At 41.1% G+C, this 21429-nt stretch overlaps 1 protein-coding gene and 1 pseudogene across 1 annotated transcript; one reads left to right on the plus strand and one right to left on the minus strand.

Moving 5' to 3' along the window:
• Window positions 1–13: 13 nt before the first annotated feature.
• On the plus strand, window positions 14–14475 carry LOC110054851 (uncharacterized). The gene is made up of 7 exons (XM_020761211.2): window positions 14–492; window positions 6586–6647; window positions 7014–7039; window positions 7290–7909; window positions 8723–8893; window positions 9386–9442; window positions 9722–14475. Exons 2-7 carry the CDS (start codon window positions 6616–6618, stop codon window positions 13295–13297), a joined length of 4482 nt encoding a protein of 1493 aa, XP_020616870.2. The 5' UTR covers window positions 14–492; window positions 6586–6615; the 3' UTR covers window positions 13298–14475.
• LOC149106853 (uncharacterized) lies at window positions 2680–3872 on the minus strand (annotated as a pseudogene).
• Window positions 14476–21429: the final 6954 nt, after the last annotated feature.

The following is a 21429-nucleotide window of genomic DNA, read 5'->3' on the forward strand; positions in this document are numbered from 1 at the left end:
TTGATGACACTTAAAACAAAGGCTACTCTTCCAATCGGTAATGCGATCTCTTCGAAATCCAGTGTTACTCTTCAGGGGGCGGAAAGACTATTTGCAAAAATGAAAGGTGATATCTCTCGAAGAGCAATACATTTGGTTTGGTTTTGTTTGAATTGGGCAGATTTGTTACTCGTCGTGAGTAGTCTGTCAACCCAGCAGATGAGACTTGTCGCTTTGACTTGTAATCGTACACCAAACATGTTTGGGCAATGACAGACACATGTCTTATTTTGGTGACCAAAAGATAATATGACATGATGAAATTCATAAGAAAATCGTGAGTTGCACGGGTTCGAATTACCGTACAAACGCCACGTTGGACGTTAAAACCTACTGCGGTAACGACAAATGTCGCTTGTATATGTCGTTCGCTTTGTATGAAGGTTCATTCGACGACGCTCACAAGACAACACAGATTGTTAGAAGGCAATGCGAGAAATACCAGTTGACTGGGTAAGTTTGTAAATAGTCCCTTCAAATAAATTAAATGAGTCATGAGAACAGAGATATGATAAGCTGTTGAAGTACTTGATCGAGTTCGAGCTAAAAGGTTTGGCTTGTAAATTATTTTCGGTCTTTAATTTTGTGCCCAACATCATGCCACCATAAAATAAATACAACTGGGGCTTGGCAGTTAGTAGACGTTAGTTAAGTTAGGTTAGTTGTAGGACCACAAGCGCAAACAGAGGCGAAGAATGAAAGATGAGACCGGAAAAAACAATGAAATTTCGTTGTTGTCAAAACAAAAATTAGCTTTTCGAAAACGCGAGCTCGTGAACCATCCTTTCCACTTCCTTTGTATTCCATTTACTTTGTGGCGCAGAAGAAAAGATTTATGTGAATTAAGTAATGGTAGCGTGTGTAGGGTCATATGACACCAACAAATCACATATTATATCGGTGGAAGACAGGAAATCCAACCAAGTCTTTATATTTCGGGGTATCATATTTTGTTGACTATCTAATCATCAGGAAATAGCGCCTTTTTGAAAAGTGGTTTCAAATTCCGTAGTCTCGCCGTTCTGCCGATTATATTATATTCAAAAATCGTCTTATTAGATGGTAATTGCAAGATTTGTTTCTGTAGATGGTAATTGCTAGATTTGTTACTGTAATATGAAATAATTGACAAACTCAGAACAGATTACAGAAGTGCTGTTTACGTGTTGTTTATGGAAGAATTCTGCTTATGTTAAGCTCGGTCGAAAGGTCATTTGCGTCAAGTATTTTGTTGTATAAATTATCGTGCAATCCGGCGATGAAAATTGCAGTTGGTTTTTTCCGCTGTAATTACTTTCATGTCCCCGTTTTAGTGCAATTAGTTGAATCTATCAAAATGTTACTGTTTGTTAATTGACCTACTATTAAAGTTATACAGTCGAACCTATCCACAATGCGGACACTATCACCTCATATGGTCCCATGCAGAGAAACTGCAGAATTGGAGATCACATGGAACGGTTCGGTATGACTGGAAAATTTCTGGAAAAAACACAGGAGCGCCTTTGAAGGAGGCCGTTCCATTGTGACAAACCGGTTAATTGCTCTACTTCTCTCCTGTAGATTTTCAATTATGTGGGGTATTTGGGGAAAGGAACTGGAAATGATGAGAGCCATTTTTCTCGGTTTGAGAGGAAAATGTCGCTCCATTTCACAGCCGTTGGTCAGACTGGTCAATCTGATAAAATGGACCAGGTGTAGTCAATCGATAAACCGATGATCGATATTAATCGACAACAATCGATATCAATCGAAGATTGGTATCGATTGCCGGTAGCAATCGATAAAAATCGATAAAGAAAAAAAGTGGTGAGTTGTCGATTGTTATCGATTGCCGATAGTAATCGATAGCGATTGATTCATCGCTTGGTATTATTTTTGTCCCTTTACAAGTTACACTGATGAAATGTTTGACAAAATTTGTCTATAATGGTTTTATTGAGTCAATTATCATAGCCTACGTATCTTTTGCAATTATTGACAAAATAATAAGAACGGAAACAACTGGCAGAAATATTCTGGACTTTACATCTTTCTTTGCTAGTTTTAGACTACGAGTAGTCGGTTTTTGTTCCTAAAATCCTCCGCGCGCGGAACTCAGTTGATATTATGCAAATTAGGGAAAGAAGCGAAGAGAGAATGGGGAAACGCAAGGTAAAGAAAGAGACTGCTCGCAGTCCAATGCTAGTTTACTACACGGGAAGAAGTTCATCCCAGATTAGCAGCGTAAAACCCTCGAGCTCCAGTCTCATTGTACCGTCGGCCTCATGATGAAGCAAAATAGACAACAGAGCTAGGCAGTGTTCTAGTGATTTCAATTATTTGTATTAGGATATAAACGTAAGAATAGGTCTCGGTAGTAGGCCGAAAGGAAAATATAATCTAACTCGCGTTGTTCCAGTATTTTACACAATAACAAAGACATCTTTGAATAGTCTGGGTGGTTATTGTCGATTTTTTCTAAAACCTCAAGGGGAGTTTTAGGAAACAGAATGTGATTTCAGTGTAAGTCCTTTTGGATCTTCACCAGATAATTCACCTGGTTGGGTGTTATCATCAAATGTGTCCCTGACAGCTGGTATTTCCAGTATTACATATATCTTGTGAAATCACTGCATCCACTCACATTTGTTGAGGAGTCTAGTGACCCTCTGTGCTTGCAGGGTGATTATTCCATGCCTCAACTAGGAGATTTAACTGGTTGTTAATCCTGGAAAGAAATGTGTAATGCAAACAGAACGGATCGATCGTGCTGGTCGATTCCAGGATGCCATTTTCTTCCATCTGGTAGAACAGGGTTTAGTAGAACTGACTGACTCCAATGAAGACTTCTCTCCAGAGACACTCAATTCACTGGTTGAGTACAGACAACCCAGCAATTTTGCTTCCCTTATTAAATTCCTTGTGCCATAGCATAGCTCTTTCTAGCTCTAAATTTTCATCCCCTTCGTCTGAACACACTCTAAAGGGCAATCCATAACTTTGCACAGCAGCTAAGAACAGAGCGAGCCCAGTCGCAGCAGAATTGTTTGTTGTACAACTTAAAGTCTAAAAACCCTGTCAAAGCCACCATGTATTACAAACCTCCAACTGATAAGGCAGTGTAGTCCATCAATGTGCCAGAGAGAATTAGGTCCCCTGACGCTGTAAACACGCCTTGTGGTGGTATTGAGCCACCTCATAGCAGACCCCGCTGGGTCAGGTCGAAATAAACTTTCCCTTACACGCTGACGCTGAACATAGATATTTCTACTTCGTAAATGACCCAGCATGATACTGATACCACTCTTATTTCTCGAATCATCATTTCGTCTAAATTGTATAATAACATCGACTGGAGAATGACTGAATAGAGTAGCTCTGGAAACTAATTTTGATATCTGGGACCAAGTAAATCTTATTCTTTTTTTTTTCTTAAAAACTCCCCTTGCATTGATATTTCATTGGCTGGACGACACGCTCTTCCATTAGAAGCTGATAGTCCAGGTGACAAAGCCTTATGGGGCGTACTGAGGTGAATGAATCTGCTCTTACTGCAAACATTTTCCATCAATGTAGTAAGTATTGAATTTGTCTCACCAGCGATTCAAGAGGCAGAATTCTATCAGCATTCGCTTGGGCACCTCTGTCCAATGAATCAACTAAACGGTGAACAGAATCCACAGCAACTTCACGAAGAACGATCACATTACGATCAGCGTGAGGATAAAATCTTGAACAGTCACTCAAAAGACGCATAACTGTTTCTAGAAGTTCAGTCACTGGGGAGAGCTGCAGTAACAAACATTAAATAGCAGATAGACCAAGACAAGGCATTTTACTACTGCCACCATAATGACGATTTATAGTTAAAGTAATTTTCATTGTTATCATGCACGAACAGCAGTTCTGTCAAAAGGCACATTTCGTGCCTGCATATACAACGTAATTTGAGAGACCCGCATATACGCGCATTTTAGCACGCGTATATATGGGTCTTTTTAGGACGCGTATAATTGGGCATTTATTTCGCATATCCCGCGCTTGAGTCTACGCAAATATGTGACCCTTTAAAAATGCGTATATACGCGATTTAAATGGTCGTATATATAGGCTCAAAGCCCATACGTAACGTATGTAAACAAGTATACGCGGCAGAAAAACCCGTGTATACCCTTTTGTAATTTTGAAACGATACCTGCGTAGCAGGCGTTTCCAAGAAACCACGCGAAGGGAACGAAACTACGAGCGAATGCGAAAAATAGGAGCAGGGGGAGGGGGTGAGGCAAGGGAAGGAAACGCCTGCAATCAATCCCTGGACTGCAAAACAGTACTATTTTTTGCGAACGCGGGCGACGGTCAATATACGAAAGGTCTGGGGCGAGTGTAAAAACGACATGTGAGGCTCGCGCGCTTCACACGCGAGGATTGCTCTTACGGCGCTTCGTACCTTCCGAAAACGACTGTTTTGCAGTCTATCAATCCCAGACGTTTTACCGAACGCCCCCAGACATGCCGCACTCCCTTTGGGAGCCAACAGTCATTTGAGAACCAATGATCATTAACGTCCGGTAAATCATTTTTGACAAGCGCCCAGCATGAGCTTGATAGAGTCCGCTAAAAGCAAATATAGCCTGCAAGCAGGCTCCCGGCGAGGAAAGCGAGCGGACGAGCGCGAAACTGAAAAATTCGGAGAGCGAAACGATCGGGGCGGACTCGCCGGAAGCCTGTTCGCAGGCTAAGAGCAAATGGTGCGCGTAAATACGATTCCTTTTTATAATGATATGGCCTCGGATTGGGCCATTTCCGAGTTCCCTTGTGCCTCTGTTTAAGGTACGAGTTTAAGTGCAAAACCATTTCATGAAAATGACTTTGATCTGTATGAAAATGAACCTGTAGGGCGAACTCATTTTCATATATGAATGGTTTCGCACTTAGACTCGTTTTGACACAGAAGCAAAAGGGAACTCGGAAATGGCCTATTGCCGCGACTGCCCGGGGGGGGGGGGGGGTGGTATTTTGGGAATTTCTGGGTGGGGATATGCCGCTGGGACCCTGGAATCTTTAGCCTATACCAGAGCTAATTCAACTAAAATTTGCTAACCTATACTAGAGTAAACTCCCCAAATCCTCCCATCTATCGACACTGTTGAGGCTGATATGCGTAAATTTAAACTTGTCGATTTGATTTTTTTATATTTTGGGGTGGCAGTTCCTGGTTTCCTTAATCTAGATAAAATTTTCAACCAGCCAGTCAGTTTTGTAAAAAATGATACCCTATTCTAGACCCAAACGCTCTGATTGATATACCCTATCCTAGAGTAAACCCTTCACAGCGGCACATATCTATATAGCCCATATATGGCAGTGGCCCCCCCCCCCGGCGCGACTGTCATTGTTTGGAAAATGGAGCTACATACACTCGATCAAATCAGTTGGTGCAAGAAACATAGGAACGTCTCTGTACATATGTATGGATTTCTCGAAGTAATGCTATGGCAGTCTCTGAAAGAAAGCAGGACGAAGATATGATATCCGTGATATCGTGATAACAAGCGATGTACTATACTTGGCAGTTCTACTGAATCAACCAGCCGGGCGGCACAATAGATGTGCATAACGAAATATGTTAAACTTTTTCCCTCGAAAGCCAATACTTAGAGACTTAGAAAACCTACCGTGCAATAGATAACAACCGATAGAAACTGTGAGCACATGACAAATTTTAAAAAAGAGATGTCAAACTCTGTGAAGCGCCATGCAGATAACGGCGGTAGCCATGTATACCTATCACCTCAAAAAAAACTGCAAAAGCACTGTCTGACGGCTCCACAGTTCCTAAAATTCCTCATAATAACACAAGATAAACAAATGTGAAGCAAAGAAAGGTCGAGAGACAGAAAAGAGAACGGCAAATGTACAAATGTCACGAACCGTAGGAGTCGTGTAGGCCCGTCAACCCCATTTTACACTGGACAGACGTTGAGAATACATGCCGAAGCTTTTGAAATTTTCTTCTTCACTCCCACGAATATTTGATTGGATTGCAAGGATATCCTGTCCACGGACTGGACTCTAATGGCAGCCTCTTGCTTCGGTTTTAGATCGATGTGTTCGCCGTTTTGCGAAAGATCTTTCAACTTTTCCAAAACAGGAAATTCCAACGCTTCCTCGGACTCGGCCATATGTATTTTGATTTTGTCACTGATGTCAGTCTTTGATTGACGGGTTACTACCCAATCAGATTGCACTATTGCTTCCCGTTCGTGGGCGAACGGATTTCGCTAAAATGTTCGGGATTGACTGCAGGCGATTCCTTTTCTCCCCACCCCTCCCCCCTTCTCGTTCACTCCCTTCCGACTTCTCCCCATTTCTTTCTTACCCCAGGTGCGCTCCTTCGCTCGCCCGCTTGCTCGCTCGCTTGTTCGATACCTCCGCCTGAAAAGGAAAGGAAACGGCTGCTACACAGGCCATCCCTTGAATTAATAAAAGTATGTTCGGGACTGGTCAATCTAGGCGCTGCGAAAATTTTCAAGACCGAGTGTAATGTTTGTGATCTGGTCTTAGGAATCCGTCACTGCAATATAGGCTCACAACATGGAATCTGTGGAAATTCCCATTAAAAGAAGGTACGTAGTTACGCTCATCAAACCCTAAATACATTTATTAGGGTCGGAAAGGGGTTTTGAGTATGAGCGTAAAGAGGGGGTTACGTTTTGAAATTAGATATACTTTAATTTTGCATTGAAATATGGAAGTTTGGTGAAAACTTCTAAATCCTCGCCAATCAAACCCATCCTTGTTCTTTCATGGTTTATTTTGACCTCTTTGGTGTTCCCAGTGAGAGCATGTGATCTTATTTATTCAGCTATTCCCTCGTGGGTGAACCGTTCCACTCTCCCTCGGATTAGACTTTAACTCTAGAAATAATCATAGGAGACTAGGGATTTTTTTATATGGCAAAGTCACATTACTTTTTTATCTTTACTTTTCAGGAGATTTGTGACACCAAGAGAGACTGGTGAGTATCTTCTTTTCCTATAACATCCATAACATCGCCAAAGGACTCTGAGGGGGCGGGGGTACTGTGGACTATGTTCTGCTGGAAGTTGGATACACTGACTGCAGCCTGAGGAGGAGGGAGGATGTTGGTGAAGCAGCACATCCTTGGTGGTCACACTGGGAAGATTAGGGAAGATCCTTACTTATAAATTTCATGTTTAAGCCACAGTTGAAATATGTGTCTTTCACTGGTCCCTTCCTTGTTGCAGATGAAGAATGTGCGGAAGAGACAATTGAAGGGCATGCTGTTGTACATTTGGATGCAAACATTTTGCACAGGATCAAGCAAGAGCCAGTAGATTATAATGAAACACCAGAATATACTTGCGTCACGTTTCAACAGGACAGTGAAAATTCCTTAGAGGAACTGTTGCCGAAACATTCTACCTCAGATGAAGGTAATTTACAAATACAAACAACAAGCGGTGACCAAGGCGATGAGATTTGTTCTGTCCCACGGGAGAATCAGGAATCACCTGAGGGAGAAGACCAAAGTGATTTAACTGAAGTGTCAGCATCTCTGAAATCTGCGTCTTCCGTCACAGACACATCAGGAGTTCGTAGGAGTTCGCGCCAGCGCCATTTAGTACAACGACTATCATCTCAACACAAAGGGAAGGCATCTACCGACTTTCAAACACAGAGCCCTGAAGCACAACCAGTTAGCAACCAGAAGAACCTATTAAGGACTGTTCACAGACGAGATACGAGCAGTACCAGTCAACGTGTCTTTCCAAACGAGTTGTCTGATCAAGGACGATTAGGCGCAACACAAACTTATGATATAATAAGCGATGAAAGTGATTTCTTCAAACGACGATTTCGCAAGGTATGATATCAGGATAGTCTTCTAACGGAAGACGCGAAAAGGCCTTCAACCCTTAGACGTACACACAAACTCATCCCCCTCAATGGTATAAGGGGAGGGGGTAGATGAAGCCCCTCTCCCGGGGTTTCGTTGTAACAACGCAGATCAATATTAATCTTCTTCTTCTTCTTCTTCTTCTTCTTCTTCGTCTTCTTTTTCTTGTTATTATTGTTTAGTTGTTTATTTATTTTTGAGATTTAAGTTTAATAGATAGCCCGTGGTCTACCCTACGGGTGCGTTCTTGAGAGGTGATCTTGATTAGAATCAGTGATCCAAGATCACTAAGATCACGGTACATCCAAGGAGCCGATGAATCCACTCTGGTCACGGATTTATCGGCTTTTGTGATGTACCATAGTCCAAGTTTTCTTGGATCACTGATCCTGATCCAGATCGCCCCATAGGAATGCACCCTACAAGGTGAAATATTTTTGGTTGGCCGTGCATGTGAAAATTACCGATAAGGTGGAAGACTATAAAAGTTAGAGCAGTCATTATCAGTAAATTTCCGAAGCAGCTTTTACCGAACTAAGTTGGTCTTTTGCGTCATCCTTAGTCCAAATGTTGCTTTCCAAATTACGTTTTCCGTCGCTGATGGTGACTTTTTAGAAGTCATGGTAAGATCGATGATTAGTCTAAAACGTATTTTCAGTTTGCCTGTGAAATTTGGTGTAAAAAAAGTCAGGGTAGACTAAATAAGTAGTCGTAATTAATGTGGGAAAGTAATAGAAGCATTTACTAGACGTATTACTGACAACTTCAATTAATCGTCAGATGTTGAAAGACTTGGTGGCAAAACGCATGCTAAAACTACAGCAATCAGCAGTTTACAGTGGAACTGTATCAGCTTTAAGGCGGAAAGTGGCGATTCTTGAACGAAGAAACATGCAGTTGGAGGATAAAGCTGATAGACTTCAGACATCCATTATGAATCTCTACAGCGAGGTGGGATATTATAAAATGTCATGGTTAATGTTTAAGTAATTGTTAATGTAACGAGACTTACATTCATTGCTCAGAAATAGCTTCGACTACCGACGACCAGCTGACTGCAACGGCGATCATGTATCTTGCTAAAGGAGTAAGAACAGGCTAATATAGCACAAACGCTTTTGCAGTTTGCACGCTGGTTTGCAACAATATTTCCCGCAATACGTATTATTATCAAGTAAGTACAGATAGAGCGTTTTTTTTTTAACTTGGTACCACGACGATCTGGTTGATATTACAAGAAAACTAAATTAGTCCCCTCGGGAAATGATTTCTGTTCTCACGCCGTTAAATGGCCTATTGTTTGACGTTGTTTGGAAACACAAATACGTGGCTACCGTGAAAAAGTCCTTAAGGATTTGCGCGAGATGTACGTTTGCTTTCAGCTGTTGCACTCACGGGATTGCTGGAAGAATATAGAGTGTATGACGTGCATTTTGTCTTTAGAGAGAGAACAGGACGGCTACGACTGTATCACGAGGCACTCAAGTCTCTATGGGAATGGTAAGTGTGTCCTTTAGTATGTCGACATAATACCGTGGATATTTTAAGAAGTCCTTTGCTTATTCTTGTTCAACCCCATTTGGGGCGTTTTTTTCTGCAAAGAAAAGCAAATAAACAAATCAAAAACGACACAGAACAATGAAAAAAAAAAAAAAAAGAAACAAAGGAAAAAAAAAAAGATGCTGAACGCGCCAAGTTTAAATCCCCGACACATGGCAACACCTGACCTTTTTTGGATCTATCGTAACTATTGTTTCTCACTTCTTGCTATTTGTTTAGATTCTGAGTCGGGCTTGGACGGCTAGTCACGGCGCAGAGAAGCCTGTGACAACTGCTTCAGAAGAACGGAGACCGTCATGCGGTTCTGAGGACGGACCAGTCATAGTAAAAGTTTGTGGTGCATCTTCCAACGTTCAACCTACGCAAAACCCGCCAGCAGTTTTTCACAATACATGGCAGCAACCAATGACATCATTTCCTTCTTCACAAAGGAGCCAAGCTAACGCCTCACTCCCCAAAATACAGTATGTTACTTCCGGAGATGGCTTAGTACCTAGAACGCCTTATCACCATCCACCTGTACACTGTCGCGAGACATTTATACTTCCAGAGCATCGATTTCTTGGCCACAGGTCAAATGGAATGCCCATTTCTCAAGGAAACAAAGCCGGGTCTTTGCAAGCCACAACCATACCCATACAAAGCTCAGTGACAAGCAATATAGCAATGAATTGTGCCGCTGCTAACAATGTAGGAAAGCAAGGCCAACTGTCGGGCGTGGCAGTACCCTGTTCAGGCAGTGTTCCTGTGTGCATACAAAAAACTAGTACCGGGCCGATACATCGCATCGCCACCGTCCGACCTCAGCAAGTACTTCCTTCCACTTCGATTATTCCTGTTAGTCAAACTGCTGTCCAGCAAACGACTCAAGTACCACAACCTCCTCATGTTCAGCCTGCGCCTTCAAATCATCCGAGACCAGGTGATCGGAACACTCAGTCAACTTATCAGGCATCTCGCCACGTTCCACCACAAAATAACGAAAATGACTCACCAACAGCAAGACTGGTACTTATGCACAGTCAGAGTGGAAATACTCTCACTACTTCGAAGCAAAGTGGCGTTAGAAGCGACCAGCTAGTCGCGTTTCGAGACCAATGTCCTGAGACGGTTGCACAGATTACCCAAGAAGACCAGGCTCAGACCAAAGAAGGCGACCCCAAGCCAGAAAATACACCGCCTGCAAACAGTCCATCCTCCCAGTATCGCATCCGAGGTTTTCACGAAATGCTACCCGATTCGTACCCCAACGTGAAACATAACTGCAGAGCTAAGGCAGATTCAGTCCCAGCTTTAGGACGGAAACAACGTTCGCAATCCACAGGTGAGACTGCTTCGAAATCAAGTGAGCTTCACACTAGCCAGGAAGTTACAGCACCTAGACGGCGAAGACCCCCTCTGGGTTGTCCATGTTGTTCCCCAGATACCAGCAAAAGAAACACAGCTGGAAGCCAAAATTCAGAGAAAAGGCAAGGTAACATTTCGCCAACGCATGTATGTCGGCAGCAACAAAGTCATAGTCAGTTAGGACACGACAAGGATCAATTGATGGTGCCTGCTGATATAACACGTGCTAATGCTCAGGGAGTTGCAACTCAGTCAGCTTTATCCTCCGCTTTTTCACAACAACAGTGTCTTCCAGTCACGCAACCATCACTTAACTCTCAGCATTCTATTTCAACTGCAGCATCTGCCAATCAAACAGCTTCAACGACTTCAAATTATCAGTACCATCAGAATCTCTCCAAAGGTCAACTGAACTTTCCAACATCTGCCCAACAATCACTCCAAACCGGAAACACACACCCAGTAGCTCCTGAAAATGCATATCTCAAACAATCGTTTGAAGTGCCGCGACCTGTACAGCCCACGCAGTTAGTGCCACAACAAACGGGAGCACAGAACAGTCCCGCCCCAGTGAGAAAATCGTTAGATCGACCAGTTTCTTTTCGTCAGCAAGAAACTAGAGGGTTCCCTAACCAAATGGCACAAGCCGGTTTTCATCATCAGCGACGTGGTCATCCTCCCCAGACTCAAATATATTACAATCCAAACGAGCAGATTGCTCCACATAAAAAAGACTATAGTACCGTAGGTATTCAGGGATACATTCATCATCAACAACAACACCACCAACATCAGCATCAGCAACGACAACAGCAACAGCAACAACTTCAACCACTGCAGCAACTTTTACCTCAGCAGCCACAACAATTACCACTTCCAATACCACCACCACCACAACAACTACAACAACAACCACATCAACAACAACAACAACCGCAACCACAACAGCAAAGACAACAGCAATACCAACTATCACAGCACTACCAACAACCACAGCATTACCAACAATACCAACAGCAACTGCAACCTTCCTGGTTAACGCAGTATCAGCAAAGAGCAGGTTACTTGCAGCCTCCAGCGGCACCAAATCAGCTCCAACAAACCATGATATACCCCAAATCACATTTAAGTACACAACCACTCTGGCAATATAACCGTCAATTTACAGTGCCAAATATGAATCCTAATGAGATGCTTGTTCCTGGACAATCTGTCCGTTTTAATAATACGACGAATGCCAAAAATTACCACTCTGTACAAGCTCCTCTTAGTCAAACACAGCCCACTACACCATTTGAGTGTCCTCCTCAAAGTATGAGAGATGGTACCTATTATCACCAGGAGATGCAAACACAGGCTTATCAAAATCAAAGAGACGTCCCCATCTCTTCAGGACAAGTTAGCCAGCAGCACTTACGCCATAACCAAATGGTAGACGCCTCACCAAATGGGTTGCAGTCCTCGCAGTTAGCTGTCCCTCTACGAAACAGCCCAAATGCCAGTTTTTTATTTTCCAATCAGAGTCTGATGAGGTTTTCTACTTCATCCATGCCATCGACGCAAAATGGTACTCAAGCAAATTCTACAAACGTAGTGCGGAAGCTGTCATCTTTGTCTGGTAGGGAGAATGGACATCCAGTTGTAAGAAGTGCTTCTCTGTCAAATCCTACCACGCCTTCTTCATCTAAAACAATAACAGATGACCGTTTTCCAGAAAGTCAGTGCGTAACTTCTTCGGCTAGCCAATCCGAAACGAATGACTACGCTCTTGCTCTAACAGTCAGGGGTGCGCAAATGGGATCTGTTCAAGATTCTAATTTGAAAAACGGTGGCAAAGTCACGCCTAAAGAAGATGCTTCCTTGGTTTCAACTATTTATCAGGGAGGCAGTGGTTATTTTCAGTCGTCCCCTTCTCAACCCTCAGCAGAGAGCACGCTCTCCCACAATGCTAATAACTCTGTCCGTTTACCAATATGTACAGAGAAAGATAATCATTGCAACCAAACGTTGTCAATCCCACACCAAGATGATTCCACTCACGTTTATACACCGGAAGATAGACTACACTCACAGGCCCGAGCCATGAGTAGACTAGAAGATCACGAGGATGGCAAAGTTAGTAACCATCTGGACTCTATAAAACCTGTTCTTAGTGTAGAACAAAGTGACAATGGAATTATTTTGTCATGGGATTTAAAAAACCGCGAAGACGAATCAAAAGTTGTCAAGTATGAACTATATGTGATGTCCGTTGCCACCGAAGCGGGACGTTTGGCCAATTGGGAAAGTTTGGGTATCGTGGACGCTCTCGCTCTTCCTATGGCATGTACGATGACTCAGTTTCTCCAAGGAGCCTCGTATCATTTTGCTGTTCGTGCTATCACAGCAAATGGCCAGTGTGAACTGTTTAGTGATCCTTGCTCAATCACCGTTAATGGGTCACACTAACTGGTTTATTTTTTGTGTACCTTACCGTATGTTGATTCGGGGTTTGAGAATTAACTTCTTCCGTTTTTGTTTTGTTGCTTTCCTGTGGTCGACGGAATTTCTACGGTGTACCGAATTTAAGCACTGAGTGCTACCTGAGAGTGTTTAGCCAATCAGAGCACGATTTCAAAAGAAAGATTCTGAATTTGTTGATGATCTCACCAATCGAGCAGTGCGATTGTGAGCAATTAATAGAGATAATTTTTATCGGCTGTTAAATAAGTCCAAATTTCTTTGACTTTAACAGCGCGACAAGTGAGCGACAAAAGTATTAAATTTCATTTAATACCAGCGCGTAGAAAACAACTCCCAGCAATAATGCTATGATTTAAAACAAATTATTCCCAAAACGATTCAAAATTTTGATCAAGTTACCAAAACAAACTCGACCCTCAGACGCAAAACCTGTCGACCAGAACATAATTTTGAATCAACCCGCCAGCTCGGCCAAGTGTAGGAAACAGAATTGTGAACCAGTCTAGCGACCACAGTGATTGCGAACACAATGTGGATTTCCCGACTCTTAAGTCAGCGTTAGAAATAATTTTTAACCCAGTGGTAGATGTTATCTCGACACCAGCAACAGACCAGAGCTGTGATTGGTTGAAACTTTCAGGTGGCCAGATTGAAGATGTTGCACCGAAATTTAGATTCACGCTTTCGGATAAAAACGCCCGGGAAATTCATAATTATTGCAAACTAAAGATCAATTTCTGTCTGCCCTTATTATCTTTGGAAAAACAAATGACTGGCTTCAATGTTTTAACTCAGCCCTGTATTGAAGCCACCATGACGTCAATCCAGATGATCCCAGATATCCATTCGCGCCGAACTAACCGACGTTAATTATTCGAGAGTTGGAAATTCAATTTGGAATAGAGCAATGGAAAGCAATAGATGCTGGAAGGAGGCATCGACTTAGTCCTTGATCGTTTTGTTGACTGTTGCGTATGGTTGTAGCGAGCACAATTATCTTTTGTTTCTGAAGGCGAATTTGGCTAGTTTTGTTACTACAGTATAGAAGGAAATTCTCATGTTTACCGTAAGGGAGCAGTTGAGTCAATATTTTGTTCTTTCCTCAAAACTGCTCTACTTGTATGTAAATAAAGATTCTTGTCTTCGTTCGACAGATTGCATAAGGTGCAGGAGTCTCCTATCATTTGTCTGTCTCTTTAATAACAGATTGGTTATCGATTGCGTGAAGCCCTCCAGAAAAAAAAAACAAACAACAAAAAAAACCTATATATTAAATGGTAATCAGACGAAATCGTCCCAGCGAAATAGCTTTATCTTACCATATGTCAGTCAATTGATCGAATATCGAATGCCACGATACTTAAAGGCACTTTTAGCTGATTTGTCTCAAGAACATGGAGGTTATTTTTTTTTCGCCATAATATAATCTTATTAATTCCAAATTGTAGGTATATACAACAGCTATGGAATCACCAAAAACCTATATCTATGCCTTTCTGTGTCTTTAAAAACGGGCGGCCGTCGCAGAGGTATTTGAACTCTGATTTTAAACGCCTTCCTTCTGTTTTCTTCTCAGAATTCACTTGAATGAGGATTTGCATTTTTTTCGCTGGTAAAGTGTCTTAGTCAACGTCACAGGTCTCGTTGATCTGGAATTGTAATGTAATTTTTTTTTTCCCCCGCGGCGTTTCTTGACTACCTTTGATCATCATTTACTCAAACTAATTATCTTGTCTAGGGGGGCGTGTACTATATTAAGACAATAAGACCAAGGAGAAAAACATTAAGGAAAACGGTGTGGTTATGGCTAATCACCTGCACGCGTGCTCAGAATCGACCTATCCAATGTGTTTAGCACCAACGGGCAGATGTTTTTAACTAATGGCTCTTTTGACCATTGTAGTTTAACGTTTGATCGATCTGACGTTTGAGCTCGTCTTTGATGCAACGATTGCATTATCTGTGCAAGGAAACCGCCATTGTAGCCGTTGTATGTGTAGTATATGAGCTGTGTGTGTTTGTCTTACCACAGAAACCTTTCCATTACTAAAAATTAATTGTATCAATTTATTTCCAGAGTTTATGACTTTGTATGCTTTTGGCATACCCCGTTGTTACTGTCGTAATAGGTGGAAACATCTCCGCCAAATACCAGATTCTTTTATGTAATGAATAATCATCGAGCAGCTGCATTTTAGGCAGTCAATACTGGAAACTAAGTATTTTCCAACAACAGAAGGAAAAACGATTGCCAGTCTGATCGTCAACCTGTTTGGTCTTTGTGCCAGTGCAACCGCCGTCTGAAAAATAGATGAAATTGTCACTTGTACTTGAGATAAGTTTCCAAAGTGCCGACATGATACATCTACAGCTTTTTGGCGACAAGAGTTTGCCACAAGAATAATTGGATATCAAACCAGCCTATTAGTATTCCGACCATCTTTGTAAGCACCAAATCTTAGTTTTTTTTTATTGCGCTCAAGCCACAATGATCAATGATTAATAGACCGTCTTGAAGCCGAAATCGACGACAACATCTCCAAGGAAAAGTAAAAAATAAAAATAAATTCCCGTAACTAGCACGCTCACCGCACTATATCAATTGCCCATTTTTTCCGATTTTCGAGTTCGAAAATAGCTTTTGGCACTTCCATTGTTTTTCATTTGCGCGTTTTTTACTGAGAAGTGAAATTTGAGGTTTGCAATATTATTATTATTCCATCAGTCAATCAGCATCGCTAAACAAATCTCGCAGGTATTGTACGAACCAGTTCTTTCATTTTCCTCGTTGCTTTTGTTTCTGAAAAAACGCTGAAATACAAAACTACAAAAAAAAGCACATTTTGATATGGAAATTTCTGGTCAATTTAGATTTTTCAGAAATTAAGAGTTGACATAACTTGAGCTTTTTTTACGCAATTCTAAATTCGCGTCAAAAGGTAACAGTGTTTTAAACATAGACGAGGAATTATTCCAAGCAATCTGTAGATTAACACCAGCTGGCAATTCGCTGTCCGCCTTTTCTAACGCAACCTCGTCGATCTTGACTTGAACTAGCCAAAAAAAAAAAAAGCAAAAACAAACAGAACGGAACAAGAGTTGTTAGTCCTTTGGTGCATTCTGCAACAGAATAGACCGACATTTAACATATTTACAGTAGGAGATGAAAAAAAAAAAAATAATAATAATAATAATGAAATAAAATAAAATAGAAGAAAAGGAAAGCAGGAAGTACAAAACATGAAAGCAGACTGACATCCTCCATAATCTTCTGTCGGGTTTTTACTGTATAATGTACAGTTATATTACATATTACAAACGTATGTTTTCGGACTAATTTTTAACGTAGTATATATTTATATAGTTTATTATTTTTCTTTTACATGATTATCTGTTTAATGTAAAGGTCTCTCTCTCCCTGTGAGTGAGCAAAGCGAGTAATGAAATTAGCGGCTTCAGACCCGATGTAAACGATATGCATAATTTTCTCCCGTTAACGCGGATTGATTTGAATTACAATAGAAATACAAAGACGACAAAATAACACCAACATTAAAACCATTGCCGCATTTCTTTTCGATCGTTTTTCTTTGAGAAATGAGATTCTCTCCTGTTTAACACAGGCTGTTGCTCTTATGGAGTATTTACAAATAAATCATTTTGTCAAAGTAACTTTGCACACACTGTGTGCTCATTCACAAACCGAGGAAACTAGACCTTGAATGCTTTGTACAAATGTACATTGCTATTTACAGAGAATTTGTTTGCATTTACCGAATGAATCAGGTCGTGTTACGTTTTAATCGTAAAAGAAAACCTTGTATATCGTATGCGATACGCGCGTTGCGGTTGGCGAACGGGTCACGGCTTGGTGACAAAAAATAAAAGGAATTGAAAGGTACACGCGCCTTGAAGATCTTCTAACTGACATTTACAACTGGAAATGTGGTCAAAATTCAGTCGAGTAGCTTCTATCGAGCGACAAGAGTTCAGTCTGTTTGTATATCTCATTGATACATAAAACAGACAATCTGTGGGTGTCCCTCGCGAACTGCATCGCTTGGGACGTGACCTGAAGGAACGCTTTAAATTTCAAAACATGAATTTTCAATGAGTGTTTACAAACTCAATGATTGGGTTTCGATCCGCTTTCAGTTCTTCTAAAGCTCCAGAAAGAGTTTCCACGATTCCCAGCCCTCGTCAATGGCATTTTGTCGAGGTGAATGTGGTTTAAATGCCCGTGGGATTCAAATTACACGTCTGGCTGTTGATGGAGTTGTTTTTGTGCCATTGTTTTTTTGCACATGGCGCTCGCGAAGCACGTGACTTAACTAAAATGTTTCACGGCGCCTTCCTTTCGCACCTTGAAGTAAAATAATGGCAATGAACCAGAGTTAAGCGGTGTAGGACCTCGGTCTTGAATAATTGTTGTTCCCAAAGTTTCTTTTCCGCCAAGTACGCCCTTCACGATCCCTTTTCAAGATTCCGGAGTTACGTGCGCGCTCTCGATGTATTTCAGCAAGGTCTCGAACGCGTTCCCGTCCGTTACCGTCGTCGTCCTCTTCTAAAATATCGTCCAGGTCTGGCTCGTATGAGGAATGGCGACGAATCCTGCTGCCTTTTACCTGCGGCGGAACGGTCTGTTGTTTCGCTGGCTCGAAACTCGCTTGGCTTGCTTCCATACTCTTGCTCAAAATTTCCACATCTTCGTTCGAGCTTTTCCTTGCGTATACTTTCTCCGCCTCAGCGCGTTGCGTTTCCTTCCATTCATTCATGGACACAGGTTTGTCCGTTATAAACAACATCTCCGCAAAATTCTGAAAATATTCCTGCGAAAATGTTCAGCCCTGCGGAACGGGTCACGTTTGTACAATCCTTCTGACTTTAGCACTTGAAAAAACAAAAATGCGAAATCTTGTTTACATCGCCTAGTATTTCACGTGCTATTAATATTAAATAGGCAGGGTGATACTGGAGTGGCGGGTGTCAACATTTAAATGACAAGCATGTCAACAGAAGAAATTTGCTTGAAAATCCTTACTTCAGCAGAAAATCCGGTTTAATGCACAGAAACAATTACCTCGCGTTCAATTGGTTCGTCTAATCTTAGAAACATGGACGAGAGTCCCTCAGAATTTATAATAACAGAAAATTTGCAAAATAATGTAAAAAAAAATGGTATTTTGAATTCAAATGAACCGCATTAAAAAGGTGCGATAAGCAACACATTAAATAAGACTGTCACTGACGGGCATGGCAGCAGTGACAAGTTTATTATTGACCAAACCAAACCAAAGCGGAGAAAAAAATAATAAATACAATAATAACGAAGGACAATGTCAATACAAAAGAAATTTTCGTTTTTGAAAAGAAAAGATAAACGATCGAGGTAGAGGAACAATATACATGGACAATGACTTAAATATTACCTCAAAACAATGTGTAATGGCGATTTATTGGAGTTAACGATCGCAAAATGCGTTGCTTCTGGCACCTTGAGCATGCTTTGTAAATAACAATAACAGAGAATCGCTCAAAAGGCAATGAATTGACAGAACATGTCTCAACATCTCTACAAAAGCTTTGATTAGTTGTCAATCAAGTAAAATTCTGTCACGTTCGATTCAATGGAAGCTTGAATGCTAGTTGCAGATGCATGGTCTGCGTTCAGTTTGCTGAATTCTGACTAAACATGCATTGTGGAATTAATTTGAAACTTTAAAAGTTGAACTCAATCGTGATACACCCCGCGGTGATTAAAGAAGAGGACCAATTTTATGATATTGCGCTCCTGTGGTTCAAGTCATTTTCAACTTTCCTCGGGTTTTTTTTTATGAATCATTTTCTTCCTTCCAAATCAGTCTCTGCTCGACAAGTTACTTCTTAGTAAAAATAGCGCCGGTCTTTTATAAAAACATGGAATTTACTACAAAACAAGGATGTCCCTCAGAGTTCCAATAGTGCCAGGTGAACTGGAAATAATTTTAAAGCTGCTGTTTTGCATAAGTCTTTTTCTAGTTATTTTTACTTTTTTGCATTATTTCAAAGCGACGCCTTTGTTGAATCAAGTCCTTGCATGCTGCGTAGCAGAAAGCACCAAAATTCGGGAGGCTCGATTAATTGAATACGTGCCGAGTGAATGAAAGACCGTACGAGTATTGCTCTTCCCGTAATTGAATGGCCGAGACAACTTGGCGGCGAAGTTAAAGTAATATGTAGTTGACATTTTCAGGCCTGTTTCTCCGTTTACCTCTTTTGAGCGAGTTTATGATACGTGTTTTGTGTTTTATCGATTTTCACTAACAACGCTATTATTTCACTGCGTTTTGTTAACCTAAGGTGTTCTATAACAAGCGAAAGACAAACCTTGTTTCACTGCGTGACACCATTTTAAATTCAGTCACATGCATAAAGATGAACCCTATAATCGTTTTATTTTTGACACCCTTTTCCCGCTGTCGCACGCAATGTTATTTTAGTCTTAATTTGGGAAACCCGTCAGAAGAGATGAGTGATGTTGGTTTAAGACCTGAGGTAAAGAATCGCGCCGCCTTTGATAAGCTGCGTGTATATTAAATAAAGTATGTCTCTAGATAATTAGATCACTTTAAGACCTATGACCTTATCCTTGTGAACTACAGCGGCGTTAATTCGGAGGATTCAAAAACAACAAGTAAACAACAAAACATTATCTATAATAAGATTAGTTGTAAATTGACGTTTCTGGCGTTTATAGAAAAATACTAACGCGGGAAACGCTGCCAGAAGTATGATAACCTTGCTTCAGGGGAAAATGGTATAAGTTCAAACGTCTAAAAATAGAAATAAAGATAAACAGACAAAAGACGTGCTTTTACTGACCAAATTTTTAAAGAATTCTAATGAAGAACAAATTGCTAAAATGTATCTCCTCCTCCTCATGCAAAGAGCGCGCAATCTCTTCGCGCCATCTTCATTGCTGGAAACATTAATTAAATACACGCGAAAATAAAGGTCTCGTGACAAACATTAAGGGTTTCGACTTGGCTCAAACTGTAGGACAAAAATAGCCTGCGAACAATCTCCCCCACCCCTACCGTAAGACATACCAAGAAGGTTAGGACAAAGTTGTCATAGCCTGCATAGCAGTCATCCCTGTCAGAAGGCCCCCGCCCTCCTCTCTGTCGAGTTTTTGCTTTCGTCCTAAAGTTGCGCGACCGGGAACGCTTGCCACTCAGGATAAAATGGCCATAGCCGAGCAGTTCTTCACAAAAATCGTCATGCTTGTACCAAAGCGGATTTTTTTTTCCAAATAAAAAGCAAATAAGCTAACTCGCCATCTACCCGCGTTGTATTTCCAAAGTATTCCGTCAGACGATAGCTATTATTTCTTTTCTCTTTATTTTTTAGTGGAAAAGAGAAAGAGAGAGAATTGATAATTGATAATACCATTTGTAACTGACATGTGTGATTATCCTGAAAGTTCAGTTCCGTCTACAATATATTTGGAACATCTGAGCATTAAGCCTTCATGATAATCGAGACAACTCGGAAGCCATTATTCCACCCGGAGAGGTTGATTAATTCAAAAGCTCATGTGGTTAAGAAATTTTAATTTTGATCACTACATGTGACATTCTCGGCGATGTGAGCGAAGTTGATTATTACCGATTCCTCTTTAGGAAACCAGTTTGTTTCGAACAAACAAAGATCAAAGATATCTGAAACTATCGCAACCGGCGCGCGAGGACCTCACGTGGAGTAGTACGTGCCTGATGTTCAAAGACTTAAAAAGAGAAACAGCGGTAGCCGAGCATACACCCTTTATATTATTGTTGACGGCCCATTCGTTTTGTTTCGTGGCCTTTTATTTATTTAGAGGAATGCTGCCAACGATCTCGTTCCACAGAAAGAAAACAAACGAACTTACGGGTTCTATCGTGTTGATTTTTGTGCTAATATTTGTTATGATGATGGTCATGAGACACATTTGTCGAGCAATGTCACATGACCCTTTGATGCCGAGGCAAATGCTGATCTCGTTCATGTCACCAAATAAAGACGAAATTAGTGTGGGAAATCAACTGGTGACGAATGAAATTAGGAAAGAATTTCACTCGCGTTTTGTCAAAATTCTT

This window comes from Orbicella faveolata, unplaced genomic scaffold, assembly GCF_042242905.1.
Source record: "Orbicella faveolata isolate gen_17 unplaced genomic scaffold, um_ofav_v1 contig_3, whole genome shotgun sequence".
Taxonomy (NCBI): domain Eukaryota; kingdom Metazoa; phylum Cnidaria; class Anthozoa; order Scleractinia; family Merulinidae; genus Orbicella; species Orbicella faveolata.